General features: G+C 40.4%; 1 protein-coding gene across 1 annotated transcript in view; it reads right to left on the bottom strand.

The window, feature by feature from the left end:
* Positions 1 to 1,610: 1,610 nt before the first annotated feature.
* atrx (ATRX, chromatin remodeler) overlaps positions 1,611 to 23,187 on the bottom strand; it is a 35,204-nt gene continuing 13,627 nt past the window's right edge. The window contains exons 22-34 of the mRNA XM_005795331.2: positions 22,285 to 22,415; positions 22,022 to 22,116; positions 21,354 to 21,493; positions 20,431 to 20,584; positions 20,228 to 20,328; positions 19,525 to 19,633; positions 19,267 to 19,444; positions 17,521 to 17,712; positions 9,289 to 9,438; positions 5,371 to 5,487; positions 4,785 to 4,880; positions 4,573 to 4,701; positions 1,611 to 3,193 (exon numbers count right to left, since the gene is read on the bottom strand). Coding sequence (XP_005795388.1) covers positions 2,972 to 3,193; positions 4,573 to 4,701; positions 4,785 to 4,880; positions 5,371 to 5,487; positions 9,289 to 9,438; positions 17,521 to 17,712; positions 19,267 to 19,444; positions 19,525 to 19,633; positions 20,228 to 20,328; positions 20,431 to 20,584; positions 21,354 to 21,493; positions 22,022 to 22,116; positions 22,285 to 22,415 — 1,814 coding nt within the window. The 3' untranslated portion in view covers positions 1,611 to 2,971. The remainder of the gene's footprint in view (positions 3,194 to 4,572; positions 4,702 to 4,784; positions 4,881 to 5,370; positions 5,488 to 9,288; positions 9,439 to 17,520; positions 17,713 to 19,266; positions 19,445 to 19,524; positions 19,634 to 20,227; positions 20,329 to 20,430; positions 20,585 to 21,353; positions 21,494 to 22,021; positions 22,117 to 22,284; positions 22,416 to 23,187) is intronic.

A 23,187-nucleotide genomic window follows, 5' to 3' on the forward strand; every position in this document is an offset into this window, starting at 1 on the left:
ATGTCCATGCGATATTGCAGAGTCGCGTCATCCAACACAACCCTACAACATCCAGAGCCTTAAGAAACTCCGGGCGGATCTCATCCACTCCCGGGGCCTTGCCACCGAGGAGCTTTTTAACCACCTCGGCGACCTCGCCCCCAGAGATTGGAGAGCCCAACCCAGAGTCCCCAGGCTCAGCTTCCTCGTTTCCAGTGAGAGTTGGACTCCGCCAGGGCTGCCCTTTGTTACCGATTCTGTTCATTACTTTCATGGACAGAATTTCTAGGCGCAGCCAAGGTGTTGAGGGGATCCGTATTGGTGGCCTTAGGATCTCATCTCTGCTTTTTGCGGACGATGTGGTCCTTTTGGCCTCATCGGGTCGTGATCTACAGCTCTCGCTGGAGCAGTTCGCAGCCGAGTGTGAAGCGGCCAGGATGAGGATCAGTGCCTCCAAATCCGAGGCCATGGTCTTGAGCCGGAAAAGGGTAGAGTGCCTTCTCCGGGTCAGGGGGGGGTGTCCTGCCCCAAGTGGAGGAGTTCAAGTATCTCGGGATCTTGTTCACGAATGAGGGAAGAAGGGAGTGGGAGATCGACAGATGGATTGGCGCAGCGTCTGCCGTCAAGCGGGCACTCTACCGGTCCGTCATGGTGAAGAGAGAGCTAAGCCAAAAAGCGAGGCTCTCGAATTACCGGTCGATCTACGTTCCCACCCTCATCTATGGTCATGAGTTTTGGGTCATGACCAAAAGAACGAGATCGCGGATACAAGCGGCCGAAATGGGTTTTCTCTGTAGGGTGTCTGGGCTCTCCCTTAGAGATAGGGTGAGAAGCTCAGTCATCCGGGAGGGACTCAGAGTAGAGCCGCTGCTCCTTCACATCGAGAGGAGCCAGCTGAGGTGGCTCGGGCATCTGGTCAGGATGTCTCCTGGACGTCTCCTTGGTGAGGCGTTCCGGGCACGTCCCACAGGGAGGAGGCCCCGGGGAAGACCCAGGACACGCTGGAGGGACTATGTCTCTCGGCTGGCCTGGGAACGCCTTGGGATTCCCCCGGAAGAGCTGGAAGAAGATGGATGGATGGATAAATTTCAATTCCTTAACGCAACCTTTGTGAATTTTCAATATCTTGTTCTGTTCATAAAACTAAACAATCTTAGTGCTTTGTTTGAAATCAGACTCAGTTTCAAAACCACATTTGGCTCCAAAACCAAAACTCCAATCTAAGGTCAAAATGACAAAAAATTGCATCTTTACTGTTTAAACAAATGTTTGATTAAATGTGGCATTTCAAAGACAAAGATGTAAATTTAAGTTGTGAAAGACTGTTTAATTTTTAAAATATTTTAGATAACAGAATCATAAGTCTAGATTTTTTTTTTCTTTCCCACATTCCATACTGATGCAGACTTTGAAAATAATGAAAGCAAAAAGTTGACATTTCAAGATTGGGAATGAACCCTTGAAGTTTCCTTATTGATTTTTTTTTCATACCTCCACCTGAAACATTTTTTTCCCCATTTGAAATGAATGATTAAATGGAAGAGCAGAAATGATCGAGGAGTAACTCAAACTACAACTCCTCCTGGGGAACTGCAGACAGCTGTCTATAAGCAGGACTCCCACACTCGCTGTTCATTGTTTTGGTCACTTTATTAAATGTTATATTAAATACTTATGAAGATTATAGCAGTTCGTTAATGGCAAAACACATCGATGTATCTGCTAACGCAAGAACATTCTTCGATAATGGGCGAAGTAACTTATTCTACATTTAAAAAACACAGCTTGTGCAAACATAGAAGTCGACTCTTGGTGAGAACAGTCCACCTTCCTTTTTACTAAATGGCGACACCGGTTTAAGCTCTTAGAAGAAAGAATGTGCCAAAGTAGAATACAAGTCGTCCGGGGACCCTGCCTGGTGAAACTTCAGCGTCCAGGAGAGCATTACTCACAAAGCACCGGACGAAATCAGCCGCGTATAATAAGAATTCCAGTCAATCGCTCCTCCTGTCCAGTCCATTCTGAAAGGGATATTTCGAAATGTCAAAGACAGATTCGGAGCAAAGTTTGGGCCCTGTGACACCCAGCTGAAGAGGCCTGAGCTTCGCAACGCCCTGCAAACCCACCCAACTGGGGGAAATCAACACAAGTGAAGCAAATGAAAAAAAAAAAAAAAACAAGTAAATGAATGAGCAGGAACACGCAGTGCTATGCTAGGCAACACGTAACAATAAGAATGATGTTACAAAAAGATCGAAGCCAGCAGGCAGTTCTGGACGACACAAGCATTCCATTAACATTTTCAGCCACAACTAATGTAAACACTTAAAAGCAGAATAGAAAATATTCACAACAAATCTCAAGTTTTTACAGAGATTCTTTTTTTAGGAAATTATATAAGGCCATTTTTTCTTCTTTTTGTTGATGTTTTTAGCTTCTTCTACCTCCTGAAATAAGCAGGACTTTTGCAGCATCAACAGCTGTTCTAGTTTGTTAGATATCTGACGAGGAATCACTAATAATCAGAGCTTATCTTGTCCTGTAGTTCTGTAACCAATGGTTGTGGTCCCACTCGGATGTTGGTAGGCATTTAAAACCGTATAAAAAACTGAGTTTAAATAACAAGGAAACCCTTTTTGAAGGGGAAAACAATACAATGCTAAAAAGCATTGGGGGTAAAACAGGTTTGTTTTGTTAAATACATGAAAAGTGATTCTACAGATCTTGAATAACATAAAGGTGGTATATACATTTTTTTTTCCTGTCAACCTTCTGGACAAACCTTTAACACAGTCATGTATACATTATATTTACTGTCTCTCAGTGAATCACAGCACAACACTATTCAATCAGAGGCCCCAGCAGACAGCAGTCTCTGCTTGGTTACATTTGAGCTCTGAGTGGTCTCACAGCAAGTTTGTCACAGACAGCAGGGGGGGCTGCTGGGAACCAGATTGTCCACTAGTGGGATGAAAGAGGGCCCGAGCTGACCCTACATGCCCTGTGAGGGGCCCGGGTTCTTGCCGCCGCCTTGATTGCCGCCCATGCCATGGAGGCGCTGGTAAAGCCCGAGCAAATTCATTTGGCTCATCCCGCCTGCCATCATGCCGTTCTGCAGGGCCAGCTGGTTCAGGTAGGTGGCCTGGTTGGCCATGGCCAGCTGCTGCTCCTGTACCTTCCTGTTGGTGATCAGCTTCTGAACATACACCATCAGCTGGGGAGACACAGACGGAGACATCAGTGTTTACAACAACAATATATGAAGATGATCGTAAGTCAGACACACAAACATAAAATGTATAACAGAGAGTAAAAGTATTACAATTTGTTTGGTGGGTTTTTGTGTGAGACACCTATACAAAGTGGTGCATGATTGTAAAGTAGAAATAAAATACATCAATATTTTAGCCTATGTTATATATATATATACACTGCTCAAAAAAAATAAAGGGAACACTCAAATAACACATCCTAGATCTGAATGAAAGAAATATTCTCATTGAATACTTTGTTCTGTACAAAGTTCCATTTGCACAACAGCAGGTGAAATTGATTGTCAATCAGTGTTGCTTCCTAAGTGGACAGTTTGATTTCACAGAAGTTTGATTTACTTGGAGTTATATTGTGTTGTTTAAGTGTTCCCTTTATTTTTTTGAGCAGTGTATATATATATAGTCAGCACCATGAATAAATATTTTGCTGTCATTGCATCTCCAAGTCTTTTGAAGTAAGCATCTCAGCTTTACACAGCTAGAGAGGGAGCGTCCAGGCTGTTTGTTTAGGGTTGTTATAATCCAGAACAAGGTGATCCATGGACAAGGAGAAGTCAGTTTCTACACACCACAAACCTGGAAAACACTTCCAGAAAACTGCAAAGATCCTGAAACACTGAGTACCTATCTGTATAGAGTCGAATTACATCAGTGTGATAATATGTTCAATATTATTTAATTTTAAGAAGTACAAATTCATTGCAGAGAAAGCTATAATATTTTAACAGTTTAATAGTTTTATCTGTACATTCTGCCACAACCAACATTTGTGATCTTGATGTGGCCTGAACTGAAAGAGTATGACACACTAGATTTAAGGGAGTCTGAATGAAGGATGCAAAATATAACAGCAAAACATTTGTTGTAGATTTTTTTTTAAATCTTTGCTTAAAAAAAAATACAATTATGAAATAATTCAAATAGGTCTATCACATAAAATTCAAATAAAATGCGCTTAAGTTTGTATTTTTAATATGACAAACTACATGGTTACCACTGTGACCTTGTAATGGTTGCAGTATTGTTAAATGGTTACTACTGTAACCATGTCATTCTGAAGTGTTCTTAGCCTGTCATCTATTTTGAATGGCATTGTAATGTTGGGGAATATAATGATTACTAAACTATGTTTTAAAGAACATGTGAAAGAGCCCAACCTACAGCTTTGTTTAGATCTACACAATTGTGTACAATAATTTGTGAGAGTTAAAAAGTGTTATTATTCCAAGGTAAAATGGATTCAGATCAATCTACAAATGTAAACATGCAAAAGTATGAGATTCAAAACTACAACACAGTATTTTCTCAGCCGTTCTCTCACCGTTTGCTGCCTGTTCAGGACCTCTCTGTAAATGCCTTCCCTGCGCTTGAGCTCCATCTCCACGGTGGCTTGGTGCCTCAGCGTGAGCGCCTGGACCTGGCTCTCTGTGAGCGTTGGGTTGTCCTTCCACTGCAGGGAGAAGGTTTATTAAAGATTAGGAGGCATGATCTGCACTGATTTAAAGCCCGGCTTGGGCAGCTTTTAAAACTCACTATTCTGGCAATGACGTCTTCCATCGACTCCCGAGCTAAGGCTTTCAAAGCGTTTGTTGCTTCAATGACTTTCTGCCGTCCCTGGTTTATGAGGTCCTGGATGAAATGTAGAAGAGAAATGAAACATTCAATTAGAAACAGGTGAGATTTTCACTGCAGCAAAGAGTGGACGTCTCAGGGGGTGAAGACAATCATGGAGTCCATAGATTTTTTTTTTTATACAGTAAATAAAAATAGTAGAAAGGCTCCACGCAGTGACAAACTAAAAGTAAATGTCTCCCATGGAGATCTGTATTTTCATTGTGCAACACTTCCAGCAATTCCAAATAAAAAGAGCTTCTATAAACATGAAAATTGGTTGAAGTTTGAAGTATTTTTGACCCGCATTAAACACCAAGCTGCCTCTTACAGTGTACATCTCTCCTCCCTCAGTGACTGTGTATTAATAGCCGCCCCAGACATTATGAACTGGTCAGCCGCTGCTAGACTGGTGTCACAATTAGGAGTGAGAGGGGGTGGCGGAGGGGAGGGATGAGGAATGTGGGGTGCCGTGCTGTGGGGGAGGCATATGGGGCTCATTACTTACCTCCAGCTGCTGGTTGGACATGGTGGCCAAAGCTGCCATATTGAGGGAGAAGTAGTTCGATGTGCCCATGTCTGGCTGAGCGTAGTTCGAAGGGTAGTTGGTCCTCATCGACAGGCCCTGAGAAAAACAAGGCAGAGAAACAGGCGGGGGAGGGGAGTGGAGGAGGTAATTATCAATTAGACTGAGCTTTAGAGGCACCAAGAGAACAACTGTTTATCGAGCCCTGTGGTTGACGAGAGACTAGGTTTCTCACAAAATATTAAAAATCTGATCAGATTTGAGATGCCTGATTAGGGCTTTCTGGTCTCCATGGCGTCTGTTGGAGACCAGGCTTAGTGGTCAGCCTTATTAGCTGACCACTAATAAGGCTTTGTATTAGCACTGATGATATCAATACCCGAGTCTAGGATGAAACTCCCCTCCTCATACTTGTTTTAGATCTTTGACTTTTTTTTTTACATCTGCACCCTGTGTGATGCCTTTTCCAACTTCTCATTAAAGTTACAAGACGTTTCTGAATGGCTTTGATTTGCATAGTTGACAGACAAATGACATTGTGGGAGATCTAAATATTAATCTAAATGTGTTGAGAACTATGAATGTGGTTTCATCTGCCAATTCAAACCCTTCACCTGTATTCAGGCTTGAATACAGATGAAGTGGCTGTAAAAGTGGCTGAAAACCAACCTTACAGCAGTATTGAAGGTATTTAATAACCGTTTTGTTATACATTTGAATTTCCATCAGTGTAATTTAGCTGTTAACTTTATGGACCACTTCAGAGCTAACAAGCAGTCATTTTAAACATCGTTTTCTTTTTACAATCTACAATAAAAACCTGGGCACGTTTAGAAGACAATGGAAATAGTGAATGATTTTTGGGAAAAAGTTACGTTTCTGTTGCGCAGTCTACAGATGGCGTGCTGCTTTGTGATCATGGGGTCAAGTGTGAGGGATTTAGAAATGGGGTTTGGCTCACAGCTGGACAAAAGTTAGGATGAAAAAAAGTTAGCGCCGGTCTCCAAATGTCTCCAGTAGCACTAAAGCAAACGTCAACAGATTTGTTGCTTTATTGAATAAGTGGCTATTAATCGTCCAACAAAGACATAGTGTTTTCATGGCCAATTTTTGTGTGCACAAATACTAAAATTATAAGTTTTCCCCAACAATCCAAGTGTTTTCCACCCTTCGAAATCACATTCACAGTGAAAGAGACCGTATAGGCTGCCGCAGCCTCTGGTCTCCATGTCATGTGACCTCTTCTGCCTGTGCTTAGACAGGCAGAATGCCAAGAGAAAACATTAAGGTTTGTTTACACACAATTAACTAAAACTTGTGGAATATGTTATCAATAAGTCATATCAAAACAGAGCAATAAAAACAGCAGGTTTACTCTAGAAGATCAGCAAACTGCTTTGTATAAAAAGACATCAGCACAGCTTTGCTGAAGACTGAAGCTGTATCTGTCGAGGTACGTCTCAAAAAAGCTATTTACAACAGCCTATAAAAGCAGTGGGATAAAATCACTACTTCAACCATGTAATTCTGATTAGATGCAGAATGCTATTTATTTTATTGCTAGCAGATCAGAAAGTGAAACAAATCATGGTTAAGATAACCTTAATGACTAGGATACAGAATCTCAGGTGAGATTCAAAGGACACAGCTCTGCTCCTTGCCTTAAACTAAATATAACAAAAAAGATCAGAGTTCATGTTTTTCTCACATCTTTCAAAGCTTTTCTAAAATCCATCTGGAGACAAAATATGCTACAGCATAAAATTCTGAACATTCATTTGGTGAGAGCAACAAGTTTCCCAGTATCAAGCAGCTCCTGCTGTATTAAATGTGTGTATGTGTGTGTGTGTGTGTGTAATGACCTGAAGTAAACAGTCTTGTCTCAGTAAAGGCCAGCAGAATGCCGATGTTTGTATGTAATTGAGTCTCAGCTGCAGATGGTTTCCCCATGCCCTGTAATCTGGCCATCCGGTATGTAGAAGGATGCGTGTGTGTGTTTGAGTGTCTGCGTGTGTGTGTGAAGGGGGGTGGATAACGGGGGCCTTTGGACCTGGTCAGAGACAGGTGTGCAAATCTAAACAGTACAAACCCTCCAAACAACCACAATACACACTCTTCACTTTTAACACGCAGCCATACTGGAGGTTCAGGATGGAGATCACGCCAATGAAGTGAAAAATAATCCAGACTGAATTTTCAAATTGGGCTCAGGTTATTTTAAAATCATCTTTGGTGTGTGCATTAGAGGAACAAAGAACTTATAGCTTCAATTTTATTTCAAGAGCTAGATCACATTCTTGGTTTCTCCCCCTTTTGTTCATATTGTAAATCCGATCTTATACATGTGGCTTTTACTCACCAGCACCAGTCAAACGTTACACTGAGAAGACATTATAACAGAGGTTGGGTTTCTTTACAGTTGTCGCTCTCGTAAATTCAAAACCAAAAACTGAATGAACCTCTGATGAACAGCCTGCAGTGGATGAGGAGCAAACACTTCAGGGCTTCTACACTTCCTAGTTCAAAATGTCACTCTTCCAGTTACAAATTCCTACGTTTTCGCTAAGTTTTTACAACATTCTGGAAATGCAATAAGAAAATATTTACCTAGCAGGGCTTTATTAGCTATATGTTTCACAGGTCATAAAAACAACATGATGCTTAATTTGGCATTTGATTCAGCAAAGTGGTAAAGGGCTGTTACATGGTTCCTTTTTTAAGCATCTGGACCAACTCAGATCAGCTACGTTTTAATATTTATAGAACCACGACTTGGCAAACCTGGACTGAATTACCCTATACTAAAAGCAGATTCATTAAGCACAAGTTGGGATCAGAGATGGCTTTATTCCAGGATTTCTTCAAGAAACTACTCAATAATTTAAATAAATTAAATATTACAAGTTAATCTTCTTTCACCTAATGCCTTTATCCCTATGCTAAGCTTCAACACCATCCTACAATGTTACAGTGAACGACAGCAAAATAGTCAAATAAGAGTCCTGTTTTCAAATCAGCACTCATCAAGTATATTCTTTCCTATGACAGAGGAACTACTTGTGAATAGCTGTACAATTTGATTTTAGCTGCCTAAACATACAATAAGCAGGTTTCCACAGCATAAACGTGATTAGTTTTTGCAGGAACCAATATATGGATCTTTACTGTGAGAGAGATGGTAGAGGTGTGAACAGTAATGATTTGACCCCAGAATCCATGTTCTTCCAGCAGATGGGAACTCTCCAGTTTACTGACAAGCATAAAAACTCTGAGGGAAAAGCTGCTTTACACACAGGACAGGAGAGAGAGAACAGCGTGTTGGAAAAATAATCATTAGGGTGAATTAGAATCTAGGATTACGAGGAGAGGGAAGAGTTGTCCTTGTACAACATTATCCCCTTTCTGCACTTCTCCAAATATACCCCGCTAATTGCCCCACAGGAGAGGAGAAGAGAACAATGGAGACAGAGAGCGAGGAGTTTCTAACCTTCTATGAACCGACATCCTCACTTTGACAAGTTTTGGCACTGCTTAGCCAACTTTAGAGATTTAAAAAGCTGAACCCAAACCAGCAGCAGCAGCAGTTCCTGTCGTCTGCTTGATCTAGGTGATGATAGATCTAGCAATCCAACATTCACAAACAAAAACAGGTTCTCCATGGCTCCACTTCACGCTTTGACATCAGGGTTTTCAACAATGGAGGAGATGACGACTGTGGCTTTAAAATTACGCATTTGTTTGCAGAGTTCTGTCCTTCCTAGACAATTTATCAAGTAAAAAATAAAAATCTACAGAGTTTTGTAGCATGGAAAGAGTTACTGTATATTATTTCTCCAGACCAGGAAAACACCAAACAAATTTAATTCTTGACCATGCTATGTGTGAGCTGATGTTTCTCACCTTCTTCTCTGCTTCGTACTCGGCCCAAGCCGCCTTGCGGTCCTCCTCGCTGAGGGCTTCCTCCTCCTTGTGGTCCAGCAGGGAGTCATGTTCGTGATAACACACGAGCTGGTCCTTGTTGTTCTGCAGCATCTCAGCGAGGATCGGATCCTAGAGAGGACACAGAAGCAGAATCAGACATCGGCGTGTCCAATGTCAGATAATCCAAATGAGTTCATTATAAAGCAAAACAATCTGTTCAGTCAATTCCAGACACAAATTGGATTGTAGTTTTCTGGTTTCCATGCCTGCCTTGTTATTGAAAACAACAGCAGAGTGAAATTAAGACAACATGGTTTAAATTACGCTCTCTGCTGCATTCCCGTCGCTCAAGGTAGCTTTGCTTTAATCTGAAACTCCGTCAATGTCAGGTTGGCTTATTTACCAGAGCATTCAAACAGGGCTTCAGCACTCGTTCACCACCCTTCCTTGAATAGAATGCGTGTGAACTTAGTTTAAAAAACAAAAGCCATAAATGCTATTGGCATTAGGTAAAACTGAAACATCAAGCCATGAAATTAAGCAGTGATTGCAAACCTGTGGTGAATAAATTTTAAATAAACACCAGACTAGACGGAGTGAAACCGGACCCTCCGAAGCGCAGAGGGGGACGGGAGAGCTGGGCGATCGGCAGGACGACTTCACAAGAGCTATCTTTTGGGGCTCCGTGAAGAGCTTCTCACCCACACGCGCTGCGGCTACTCGTGGACTTAGATCTTGAACCCACCGGTGCTTCTTAGCGACGTGTGTTTATGTTTCCTGGCCATCGCTCTCAATCAGGACAAAACCGGGCCACCCTTAAACAACCAAACATTTGGAAGCGGCATGCAGCGAGCGACTCCACTGCAGCTTTACCCTCTAATTAGGACATAAAAGCACAGAGGGGTTTGATGGCCCGATTAGGATAAAAGGCCAGGCTTGTTTTCTCAAAGAAAGGGGAAGAAAAGGTCAAATAAAATGCAGCCAGTGCCACCAGCAGTGGGAGTGATGGAACACTGAGCAGGTAGTGGGGCCCCATTTAACCCCCTGAGAATAAGGCCAACACACTACATAATTAAGAAAATATTCACACCCTATGAACTATAGCATATTTTATCACTTTGCAACCAGCTTCAATTGATTTTAGTGAGAGTCTAGATAATTAAACCATAGATGTTCAACCTATGGTTCAACCTAAAAATGACAAAGAACCAACTAATGTTTTTAAATCCAGATGTAATAAATTTAGGTTTTAGCAGTAAGCAATAATTGTATTTAATTTTTGCAAAGAATGACATCAAAAGTACCAATAATATGCTTTAAGATCAGTTTTTTTCTTGGTTGATTGGGATCTATATATTTTCTATCCAACATAAAAAAAATTCCATCCTTTTCTTGCAAAATTCAATTTTTCGTCTTTAATTTAAATCCTAATATACATAAAATGGCGGTTCTTTAAAAATGACACCAAATTTCCTGGAGTGACTAATCCATCTAAAAATTGTAAGCTGTCATGTGACTGTAGTGGCTCTAAACTAGTTATATTTAACTGGCCTGAAAGCAAAGATGGCTTTTTAGGTTTTAAAAGGTTGCAGACCTCTATGACAGACCAACAAGTCTGTGTCAAACAGTGGAGTGGAATAAACGTATGTTATTAAGAAGAAAATTAAAAAGAAAAACTGGAAAGTGTGGCAATACTTCATAGAACCAGCTATGACTGCGACTCCAGCTGCAAATCTTTTGGGACTCCAACTCTGCAAATCTAGAGACTGAACATTTTGCCCATTCTTTGAAAATTAAGTAAATAAAACTCAAACTCAGTCAAATTGGATGGAAAATGTCCAAACAATTTACAAATTCCGCCACAGATTTGGGTCCGCTTTGGTCTCATCTGACCAGACCATCTGTTTCCACATGCATGCATGTCCATCTCCAACAAGGCTTGTAGCAAACCCCAAACAGAACATATTCTGGCTTTCTTCAACAATGGCTGTCATCATCACTCTTCCATAAAGTCCAGATTGATGTACAGAACTATTGGGTGATCTCTACAGTTCAACCAAAGTTAACCACCTTGATTAATGACCTGTCAAGTTCAGGTGGCTGCTATTACTTTCTAGGTTCGCAGTTTGGGCCGTACTCTTAACTTTCAGATTATGCCTGAACATTTCTCTATGAGATGTGCAAAGCTTGGGATGTTTTATAACCTCACCTTGCTTTAAACCTCTCCATATATTTTACCCCAACCTGTCTGCTTTGCTCCTCAGGATGCCGTTTGTTCACTAATCTTTCTGAATAAACCTCCACCTTTATAGCACAACTGCATGTTTCCATAGGTAGTAACATTACACACATTTCCATTAATAAATATACAATGTCTGAAGGTAATTTGTTTCAGTAGATTTAGTTTAGGAGTATGGAAGTGAATGAGATGAAAACATAAACCTTTCAACTGGTATTTGGTGTCCAGATTTCTTTAAGTGCAGTATTTTGACCAAGGGGACATTGAAATCTACACTGAAACCAGACAGGAAACGCAACTACTTTTTAAATCGCCAAAACAAAAAACGTTTTCCTCCAAAGTCGTGAAAGAGAAGAGTTTCTGACTGTTAATGGGTCAGTGGAGCTGCAGGTCAAATGACGGTACAGACGCTCCTGCTGGTAAACAGTGCATTCTGGGATACTCAAGTAATCCCCACCGGCAATGGCTCTGGGGTGGTCCGGTCCATCTTCTCTCCTGGAGCGCTCGGTGTGTGTGTGTCCTGAGGCAGAACTAATGATGTAGGTAACCTGACCTGCACCATTGTCATCTTCATGAACATGCAAAGGGAAGCCTATCTATTTGCTGTGTGTGTGTCGGGGGGGGGGGGTGCGCACAGACAGTGGGTGGGCAGATGCATAGAGAGGAGGCACTGAGACCTCACACTCAAGTCAACTTTCACCTGCTTTTCCATGACGTCACTTCAAAAGCCACATTTGGCATCAGAAGATATCCTGGTTCATATAAAGTGATGCAGCCCATGGATTCAGTTTATTTATTTAGTACGTTCTGTCGAATTTATACCAATTTTAGAGTTTAATGCAATAAACAAACCAGGTTGTCAGGCAGCAGACCATGCAGCTTCACTTGTTTGAGCTAATTTTTGTCCATATGACTTGCTAAACACTACAGGAGTTATTTGGAAACTCCCCACACTCCCCAAAACCAGGATTTTTGAACATTAAAATGATTTCCCAATAGAAGGCATTTCTCTTGGGGGAATCCTGCAAGCCCCCCTATAAAATATATAAACTGTTGATCTAAACACAACAGCTCTCACATCACAAAGACAAAATCTTGCAAATAAACATAAGTGGGCCTCATGTAGACTTTATAGCCTGGCACAGGCATCTGACGAGTACTTTAGCAGAACGTACGTTCCTCTTTACTGAAAAATACATGATACAGATAAAAAAAAAACTGGCATTTTTTCTCTCCATTATTAAGCATTTTGTCTAAAACATGTTGACTCCATTAATACAAAAATAACTATTTAATGTGTAATAAATGAAGACATCAGGCATTATGTAGGTAACCTGACATGCATCATGTCAGGTACACCACACATTACAACAATTATAAAGTTCAGCTTAAAATGGAGACGTTTTACAGAGGAGCTTTTAAATGAACAATCCAACATGAAGAGGGCAGTAATGGAGGCAAACTTGACGTAAAACTAACTGTGGATAGCAACGACTTCAGCCGTTTCCTTTGAGTTGCTTTGAAGTTTGTATTCAACAGCCTGTCTGCACTTTTTTTTATTTCTTAAACATTTTTCACTCTTGACTAAAGTCACTCTTGAAAGTAAGCTTAATAATAATAATCGTGTTTAGACCATAATAAAAGTCTTTAAATTTGTTTTATATATCAAGGAGTGAAGACTAGACAGGTTTAATAAAAATGTCCATCATCTGTAGCAACCAGTCAAATGCCGTTCAACAGCAGCAAACCAGTAATATGTGCAGTCTCTATATGGCTGCTGCTAATATTTTCTCCCTGAAAATCTTCTGATGCTTTAGGTCTGTTTGGAACTTCAGGACAACCCTCAACTCAAAGCCGCAATGTTTTCACACCCTCCAGGCCCAAGGTACAAGTCCACCGGTTTATCCACCTGTCAGTTAACAAAGACACAAAATCATGCATTTCGCAATCCCTTAAAAACGACAAAACACATACCACTTTTTCATGAAACAAGTCTCGGCTAGCAGCATTATGGGGGTCTACTTCTCTAAAAGCTCATCACAACAGCCAGTCAGATGGAGTAACTGGTAGGTCAGAAGGGACTCAGAAAGGATTTAACAAGGCTGGGTGGTAATTTTTTACAAAAGCATGTTTTTTAGACACCATTAGAGGTTAACTAAATGTTATTTTATGATAATTGATGTTTATAACTTAATGCAAAGTTGTTAAATACTGAAAGCTTCATAAGCATATTTCCAGTGTTTTTCTTACTTGTGGGGAAAAAAAGTTTTGCCACAAAGGATAAAGACAAAGATGGACACGAACATTCATTTAGCACAAATCAATTTTAATCTATACAAATTAAAGACACAGGGAGAAAGGTGCTCATATTTAGTTTTGTGCACCGATTACCTGACTAAATCAATCGTGATTAAAAGTGAGCCTAAGAAAATGTGATCTTTTGCTATTCTGGAATTACCCCATCTTTGTTTTAAAATACTACAACTAAATATAACTTTACCTTTGCTCCTCGGACAAACAATCAATGACCACTTGCAGCAAGAAGGCTAGATAATATTACAAATGATTTCCTCAACTTCAGCTTGCCCACAGCATTTTATATCAAAAGTGCACACCTGTACAATCAGAAAAGATTGCCCAAATGCAAAAAAATACCAAAAAATTCTCTGAGAAAACCATGAGGAAGAACTGCAGATTTGATTTAAGCCCAAACTCAGAACAAGAACCAGCATCAAATCTGTGGAGCCACACCAGTGTCTCCACAGATCTTCCCAAGAGACCAGAAAACTGAAAATGAGCCAACCCCCCCCTAGGTTTTTCTCACCCACAACAGCTCTGGTTTTGGCTCTTGCCATCATTAGTTCGTTCTTTCCACCGGCAACCGGGCAAGATTAGGCATGTCTTTTCAGAGGTGACAAAATGCAGTTAAGAAGAAGAAACGGTCGAGTAGATTTAAAAGTAATTTCTAATACTGTCATCATAAAAAAAAAAACTCCCATGAACCACTGATAAATGGTATATAATGAGATTTTTCCAACCAATGATGGCTTCCTACATACAATGAGCCAAGTACGGCGTGGTTTATTGCTCCAGTCTGCACCGCTGCTCGACTTCAGCTTGCCCACAGCATTTAAGTGTTCCTGTCACAGCCTAATGACCATTGCAGCCATTACCTGCTGAGAGCAGGACATGGGCATGATCCGAGCGTCCTGACGGCATGCGACGCAGCAACATCTGCAGAGGCTGGGAGATCTGGATTAAAATTCTCAGAAGGCCGCCTCCTGCACCTTCTCACTGTGCATGTGGCGGCACGTCAGATGAGAAAAGACAAGTACGACGAACATGAAGAGGTGGAATATAATCTCAGAGAGGGTGGGCAGAGATTGTCAAACTCATGTCTGGGCTACGAGTACCTTCTTTGTCATTAAGGGGAAGTGCGTTTGCTTCCTCCAATTAGATTTTTTGGAGGAGCACACAGACATGTTTAAGAGGGGGTTTAAAATAATGACCCTTCATCATGCAGGGAAGGCCAGAGGCAGATAGTGTTCAAAGTGAGTGCTGTAAAGTGCAAAGTCATAACAACAGATGCTCTTGAAGATGGCAGGGAAACGATGCCGTGGGGTACTGGCAGAGCGAGAGAGGCAACATGAGTAAAGAGTAAAGAGGAGGCGGCGTGGAGAAGTGGGATAACAGGTGCTAAAATAAGCACAGCAGAAAACGAACAGCGACAGAGAGGAAATATTAGCCTTTAGTGAGGTTTTCTGTTGGATTTAAGATGGAATAAAACCAAAAAATGTGGCAAAAAAAAGAGAAAAATAAAAATCTGGTTGTGAGAAAAGTTTGCGGTCTGTGTGGTGGGATTGTTAATGAAATCTGTATTTTCTGTGGAAAGGGCAAAACTGTTGTGGCTCAAACCGTTTCTCCTTCTGAACTTTGTTGGCTCAAAGTGAAGAAGAGTGTTTGACTCATCTTCACATCATCCCAAATAGCAAATTCCTTCCATTGTACTGTAGTCCTGCTGCCACACTACACTGACAACAGGTCAGTCTGTTAATAGACTCTCTAGCCTGTGTCTTCAATATAACTGCACATAAAGATCAACTGGCTCATTAAGGACTACAAGCTTCCAGTATGCAGTAGTTTAATGAACTCTTAGCAAGTGTGTGAACACACCTGCATCCTACAATAATAGACATCATGTTTAAATGCAGTCAAATTGGTGACATTTTTATGGATTACATTACAATTAAACCTTTGTATCCAGGATCTTTCTGTTTCAGTAGTGATGGCAGAGAGTAAAGAATCAAGAGCTTCACTTTTTGGCTTAATTCATTGTTTACCATAACAGACCAGAGAACCAAACCCATTACTGCAGATGAAGCTACAACCCGACTATGCCTTTTATGTAACATTTGCCCTTTTTTTTGTAAAAAGCATTTCAGTATGTTCTACAGGATTTGTTTGTACTGTGCAAACAGTTCATGTTAACTTGAATGACCAATATGAAAATCTTCTTTTGCACTTTGACAGCTCCTCAGTACATGAATTTATTTGTATGAAAGAGTGCCATTTCAAGAAGTTGCTTGAAAATGAATGAAAAATTAAAATTTGAATTATGTTAAAATCATTTTACTTAAGGTTATCTGCAGAAATACAATTTTTTTTGTAAAGCCATGTTACGTCAAAAACAAAAAAAATCAACTTTCTGAAAAGGTAAAATCTGTAATTTTACACCCCAACAATTACATGAAAACACTTTAGCATCCTGGATAGACAACAATGTACTCCTACTTCTCTTCTTGAAGAAAAGGCTGACTCTGTAGAAAGTAATTTACTTTTTCATTAGCAAGTTTAATGAACAACAAAGAGGCAAATATTTCAGGAAATTTCACAAATTGGTTCCTCTGTACTCCATGTTTCACCAGCTGTTGAAAACTGAATTGAACAGTTCAGGAAACCGTTACAGATAAATGTATAACTGAGAAGCAACATGTAAACTGTTATGAGTGTGTTGACACCGTGATGGAGTAGCTTTGATGTGGAACCTTAAAACAACTTTTAGTCCAAATATGAAACTGGCCTATTTAAAGGAATGAAATAAATGACCCTGGCTTCTATGACAGGTTCAAATATGGTCATCTGGACCTTTGAGAAGACAGTAGAACACAGGTTGGGTAACTCAGCAGATCTAGTAAAAGGCCCCAGCAAAAATCTTTTGATCATCTAAATGAAAAACAAATTTACTGTAAAGACTGACCGTTTTACAATCCATTTAAAATGCCACCAAGCCGGATATAGTGTTTCTTTTATCCGATCTGTTTACAGATTTCAGAGGTAAAACCACTTCAAAAACAGACCTGAATAAACCACAGACTGAGAAAGGTAGTGGGTGGAAATAGATGGAACCCACTCAAGGATCAACGGAAGGTAAAGACCTCAAGGAATGAATAAAAAGATTTTAAAAAAAGATTTTAAAAAAATAGAGAGGACTGCAAGTTTATAGCAGGGAAGCAGCCGTGTTGCAATGAGACGACTATTTAGTAAATAACAGTAAACACACAGATCTATGCAGCTGTGCTGGCCTGGATGACCCATGTTAGATTTGTGTGTTTCTATTAAAGACCTAAGTAGTGTCACAGCACCTGCGCTACAATGAGAGGAGGCGAGTGCAGGGGTGTGAAAGGAAACAAAAAAAGGAGCAAAAATCTCTAGAAAGGTTGATTACTATACAAGTTGGCAGAGTTTAAGTAGTAGTTTAGTTTATAACTTAAATGCTCAACTTCAAAAGAGAAACCATGCCATTAGCTGCGGGTCTGAAAAAACTTCCGTCTCGTGGTAAAAAAAATAAAATAAAATAAACTCGTTTTGTTCTTGGACAAGCTGGAAAGAAATCTTATACCTTATAAAAGCTGATCTAATTAAAAATTTGATGTTTGCCTAAAATGTGAAGTGTAAAGTTAGAGCATGCTAACCTTTGGAAGCATCGGAGTTGCTCTCTTGCTCTTCTTCTCTGAAGGACCATCCAGCATGTCCGGTTCAAAGGTGTAGAGCTCAGCCAGCTCGTTCATCGTAAAGTGTCTCTCAATCTGCTGCTGATCCACAACTCGGTACGACAGAGACTGCTTAGTCACTTGCCGCTCATAAATCTTCTCCTCCATTGTGCCCTGAAAGAGGGGAATAAAAGCAGGGAGAACAAATATATCAGACACAATATTGGTGACAGTTGTGAAAATATCTATTTTGGCAAAACTGATGAAAAATTTACTGGACAACTAAAGAAAACAATGGTAATGTCAGAAATTGATATTTTTTTCTACCTATTAATTTCAATTAATTACTTTATATATCATCATTAGGCAGTCAGACTTTCTTGTACTTTTTTAGAGTGGACCATATGAGAACATCATGTGATTAGAAAATACAAATGTATTTTCCTACAGCTGATTGTCTGCTGTGTGCAAACTTTGCTGGAGGTAAATGACATTTTGTGCTAAGAATGCACAATAAGCATATCATAAACAACTTCCTGGACTGTCATGAGTGTTAGCTAATTAAGCAAAATGCATTCAGGATCTCAATGACTAATATATTTGGTGGTATACATTTTTTAAGAAGAGTTTGAGATGGCAATGTCAGGAACTACAAATAATTTGTTCTGATCAGAAAACAGTCTAAATGAAACCTTTTTATGAAGATTAGAGGTAATACTTTATTTTTGCATTTGTCACAATCCGCTGTTATCGCAGCATTTACCAATTTTATTGCATTTTGCATGTTTTCCTTGTATTGTGCAGTCCTTTGTAATGCATTAAAAAAATGTAACTAAAGAAATGGAAACAGTCTTTGAGAAAAACTGCTGGAAACAAAGTTTCCTCTTTCTTGGTCTACGCCATCCGTAGACACCCCCCGATTTGTCCTTTGGGTTAAGGAGTCTTTTTATGGCTGAATGACTCGTTAACCAGAAACAAGTGGCTAAAACGTTTAAAAGACCTTTCAATCAAGAGCCCTTATGGCCAAATTTTATTTCACCCTTGCAATTTCTTCCCCTTAACACTGCACTGCTAACAAGGACATAGAACAATGTTTCTCAATTCCAGTCCTTGGGCCCCCCTGCTCAGGGTATTTTAGATGCGTCTCTGTTTCAGAACACCTGATTCAAATGATGACCTCCTCTGCATGCCATCAAGTGGTGCAGAAGCTTGTTAATCACCCACTTACTCAAGTCAGGTGTGTGGCAGAAGGGAAACACCTAAAACATGCAGGGCAGTGGTCCAAGAGGATCAGAAATGAGAAACATTGACAGAAAAAAAAGACATCAATAGGCGGTCAGATTTTCTTATTATTATTGGCAACTTGAAAGAGTGTCAGAAACAGGGGTGGGCATTTATCCTAAAGTTTGTCATTTATCTTGATAATTTTTTCGTGAGAGTTTTGAATCATCCATTCTATTGTTTTTAAAACCCCCTAAAACTGTCCTTATCTTCACTGTTTATCAATGAAGGCATCAATAAATACCATGAATGTTTCTCCAAAGCAGTATTTATGTTTGTGGGTTTATATATACTGTGACACACAGTCAGTCATAAATCTAGATAATAAAGATCCAATAAAAAGTTCTTATTGTCACTTTTAATGATATAACAATAATGCCCGATATCGTGGTAAAACGAAGTCCATATCACACACCTAGTCGGAGCAGTCAGGGAAAAAAAGCTCACCTGCGCAAGGAACCTGTAGACGTAGACAGGTTTGACCTGGCCAAAGCGATAGACCCTGAAGATACTCTGGATGTCGTACGAGGGATTCCAGGAGGCATCAAAAATGATGACCCTGTTGGCGGCCACCAGGTTGATGCCAAGAGAACCGGCTCGGGTGGATATAAGAAACAAACGCCCCCTGAGTGAGGCAGAGAGAATATTACAGTAACATGATATTTTGTGTTTTAGTGTTTATTAAAGATCAACAAAGCACCGCACCTTACGTTACTGGTGTCATTAAAGTCCTCTGCCCACTTCTTCCTGGTGGGGGCGTTGGTGGAGCCATCGAGGCGGTAATAGTCGATGTTCCTGAACCATTTTCCTTCACCTTAACAACCAAACATATTATTAGAAATTAAGCTTTTCTTTTGCAAGCATGCACAATTTAATACTGACATCAACTTTGGCTTTTCCTTGTCCAAATAAATAAAAATCTTATGGATTATAAGAGTGCAGAGAGATGGCTACGTTGGTTAAATGCAATGTTTTGTCTTGAAGATGGCCTACTCCGCCCACCAGCCTTAATAACCAACGTTTCAGCATGTTTTTAATTACGGCACTCTGATCTTTTCATTACAAAATTACAAACCCTTGAGCAAACATTTTTTCGTGGAATAAAAAAAAGGCGAGCTCTAATCATTTTCAAAATGAAAGCAAAAACAGCTGCTGAAGTTTAATTAGAAACATGACCTTAAAACAACAGCAGCAATGTGCATGTGTGTGTATCTGAGTGGGTTTAAGGGCAAACCACAACCAGCAAAATACATGCTGGAGAGCTTCAGCATCCTCTGACGTTTGCTTTATTTTTCTAAGTCTAATGCACTATTTTAAACCAAAGTCAGTAGCAGTTTACTATCAGGTAGCCATAGAGAAACATACAGTCAGTTATTAAAACTCAACAGGAATACGAGTGGAAGGTAACCTTTGTATGGAGAAAGTTTTTCATCCTCCTCTGTTCTGCAAGAAAGTTCTAGAAAATCTTCTATCAGGTCCAGAGAGATGAGCGACTGACTGAACACCAACCTGACGACAAAAGAGGCCTCAATGTTAATTTAAAACATCCACAAACACTGGGATTCAATAAAGCTATACTTTTTATGTTCCACATAGCATGAACATTCTTACACTTTATCTTCTACTTCCTCAGCCATGCGCAGGATCTCAAAGAGCAGCATCATCTTTCCTGAGTGCTCCAGGATTTCAGAGTCAGCTTCTGTCACAAACTCCTTGTACCAGTCGGCAGAGCAGGGACTCCCTGGCGTAGAGTTTGCTGCCCGGGCTGCTTGGGGTAGAAACACAGATTAAGGCTCGGTTACATCGCTATACATCAGACGTCTTAAAAGAATTCGGACATAAAGTACTTCTTACTGAAGTTTATGTCTTTGCTAGACGTGCAGGACATTTCCTGCAGATAAAATAATCCTGTATTCAACAACTGACAGCAAAAGTATCTGGCGAGGAAGAGCATTCCTAAAAAAACAACTCCGGCTTGTATTTGTGAAATATTTTCTGTCTTTTTTGAAGTGTGAGCGTAACATTTTGCAGCAATTAATCCCTCAATTCAACTACGCATTTGCTTGGAAACAAAATGTTTGCTTCCTTTTTGGTGAGTGCCACCTGTGCCGCACGTGGAAAGTGTTATAAATGGGAATGTGGATGACTGGCCAAAACGACAAAAACCAGGTGTAGCTTAAGTATTTTAGATGGTAAACAAGACATTATCAAAAGCAGTCCAGAATCCTTCAAACAAAAACATAAAAAACACTCTGAATTGGCCCTTTTAGTTTAGTGCCGAATCACAAACTGCAAATCAGACATTAACATCTGTGTTATTAGACAGCTGCAGTGTATAACAGTTTTTTCTTTATGAAGCTCTCGTCTCATCTGCCCGAATAGTCAGCTCAGGAACACAAATGATTAAAAAATGATGGTGGGCATCTTTGTTATTAGTTTCAGACAAGGCCATGCACTTTGTACCTCAATAATCGCATTATTTCATTACACTCTGGGTCTAATCTCACAGCAAGGATGAACAAAAACAAACTTACGTTCTTCAACAGGCTCGGGTTGGCTTCGACCTTCTCCATTCCTGCCACGAGAGCTGCTGTTCCACTCCTTGATGACCTCCACCTCGTCACTGTCCGAGTCGTCGGAGCCCTTCTTCCTCCCTTTTCCCTGCTTCTTTTTCCTGTTGGAAATGGAGAGCAGTGGAAGACACAAACATCAGGTTGAGTTACTGATCTAAGATATGAGAAAGTTAAGACAGATGAGAGAGGTCAAAACGGTTTACAATCAAGAGAAAAAAAAAGAACACCTTTTCTTTTTCTGTGGTTCTAAAAGCACTCAAATCTAAATCAAGTGCTTGAAAAGACACAATGGGTACCTCTATGTAAAACTATAATAGGCAAAAAATAACTTTGTAGAAAACTCAATCAACTTTTCTCGAGTCAAATGTGAGCTACCGTGTCATAAATCTTTTTGGGAAGCAGAAAAATGATCCCAAACAGCAGGAAATCTAGAACAGAATGGCTTGGGGGAAAAAAAAGAATCAAATCAAGTCTAGATATCAACCTTACTGAAATTTTATTCTGGGACCTGAAAAGTGCTGTGCAGAAACAAAAGGCCATAACCGTCAATAAACAAAGAGGGACTAATAAAGTCATACAGAAAACAGCTGGCATACAGCCATGATGGGGGAGGGGTATTCCAACTTTACTTTTTCGCCTTCTCATCCTCTGAGGTCAGACTCATGGAGGATTCCTCAGTTTCTGAAGCGATGAATTCATCCATACTGTCTTCATCGAAGTAACCCTGCACCAAAACAAAACTTGAGTCAAACTTTTATATGTACTGGTGTAAAAGAATACATGGGCAATTTGATCCGTCAGTAAAACATTTTCAACAACTTCCCCACTGTCCATGTGTAATTTGTACCCAGTTTTTAATATAAAATTTAATGTTTTTCTTTCCCAGCCATACCCTGTTTTCTTTACTGATGTAGTCCAGCTGAAGGCACCAGGGATGGGTCCAGATCCTGCTGAGCATCTGGAAATCCTGGAAGAGTTTGGTTCCCGCTCGGCCCCGGCCCCCTTCCAGAGCATTCCCCACACCTGCACGCAAGGGGGGAAAAGGAAAAAAAGAAAAAGAAAAGCACAAGCAGGAAGATGAATGTGTGTTCACCTCACATGCAGCATGATCTCAATCTGCTCACAAGCAAACAAACCAAAATGATTCTTTTATTTCCAGCCTAAAACTATAAACTAATTTCTTGTTCTGATTTTTCCCATTTCTTCTACGTCACAAGATGGCCTGCAGTGCCTCCAGGAAGCAAAAGGTTACCGTTTACAGCTGAAATTGGCCTGAAGACCCCACTGTGAAGGGTCCACAGCCACAACATCAGCACTGTGGACATCTCAGCCTAACGAGCCAGGGCGCATACCACCAATCCCCCCCGCACATACCAAGCTCTCCTGTTCTTTGTTTTTGGTGTAAAACCTCTGGCCCCTACTTCAGCTAGATTTCTCTCCTTTTTATGCTTCCACATCTCCCCCCTTCCTCTGTTCCCCCTCTCTCTCCCAGAGCTCTTCATTAGGGAGAAACGTGGGAAAGTGGGCTTAAAACCTGCCTGCGGCAAAGTGCCAGCTGCCACTTCAACTCTAATACATATATACACACACATACATGTGCTGGGCCACAATCTGACAGGGAAGTCCACTAAACTACTTAATGCATGACAAAACAGAGAGCGTCCAGAAGGGCTTTGTATTCGTCTGAAATCCCTCTCTGTGGAACTGACATCAGGTAAAGAGAACTTTTATTGGAAACACGACGCCCTGCAGGACCCTGCTGCAAAAGATTAAAAAGATTCCCAAACAGTCTCAC

The sequence above is a fragment of the Xiphophorus maculatus genome, chromosome 23 (assembly GCF_002775205.1).
Source record: "Xiphophorus maculatus strain JP 163 A chromosome 23, X_maculatus-5.0-male, whole genome shotgun sequence".
Taxonomy (NCBI): domain Eukaryota; kingdom Metazoa; phylum Chordata; class Actinopteri; order Cyprinodontiformes; family Poeciliidae; genus Xiphophorus; species Xiphophorus maculatus.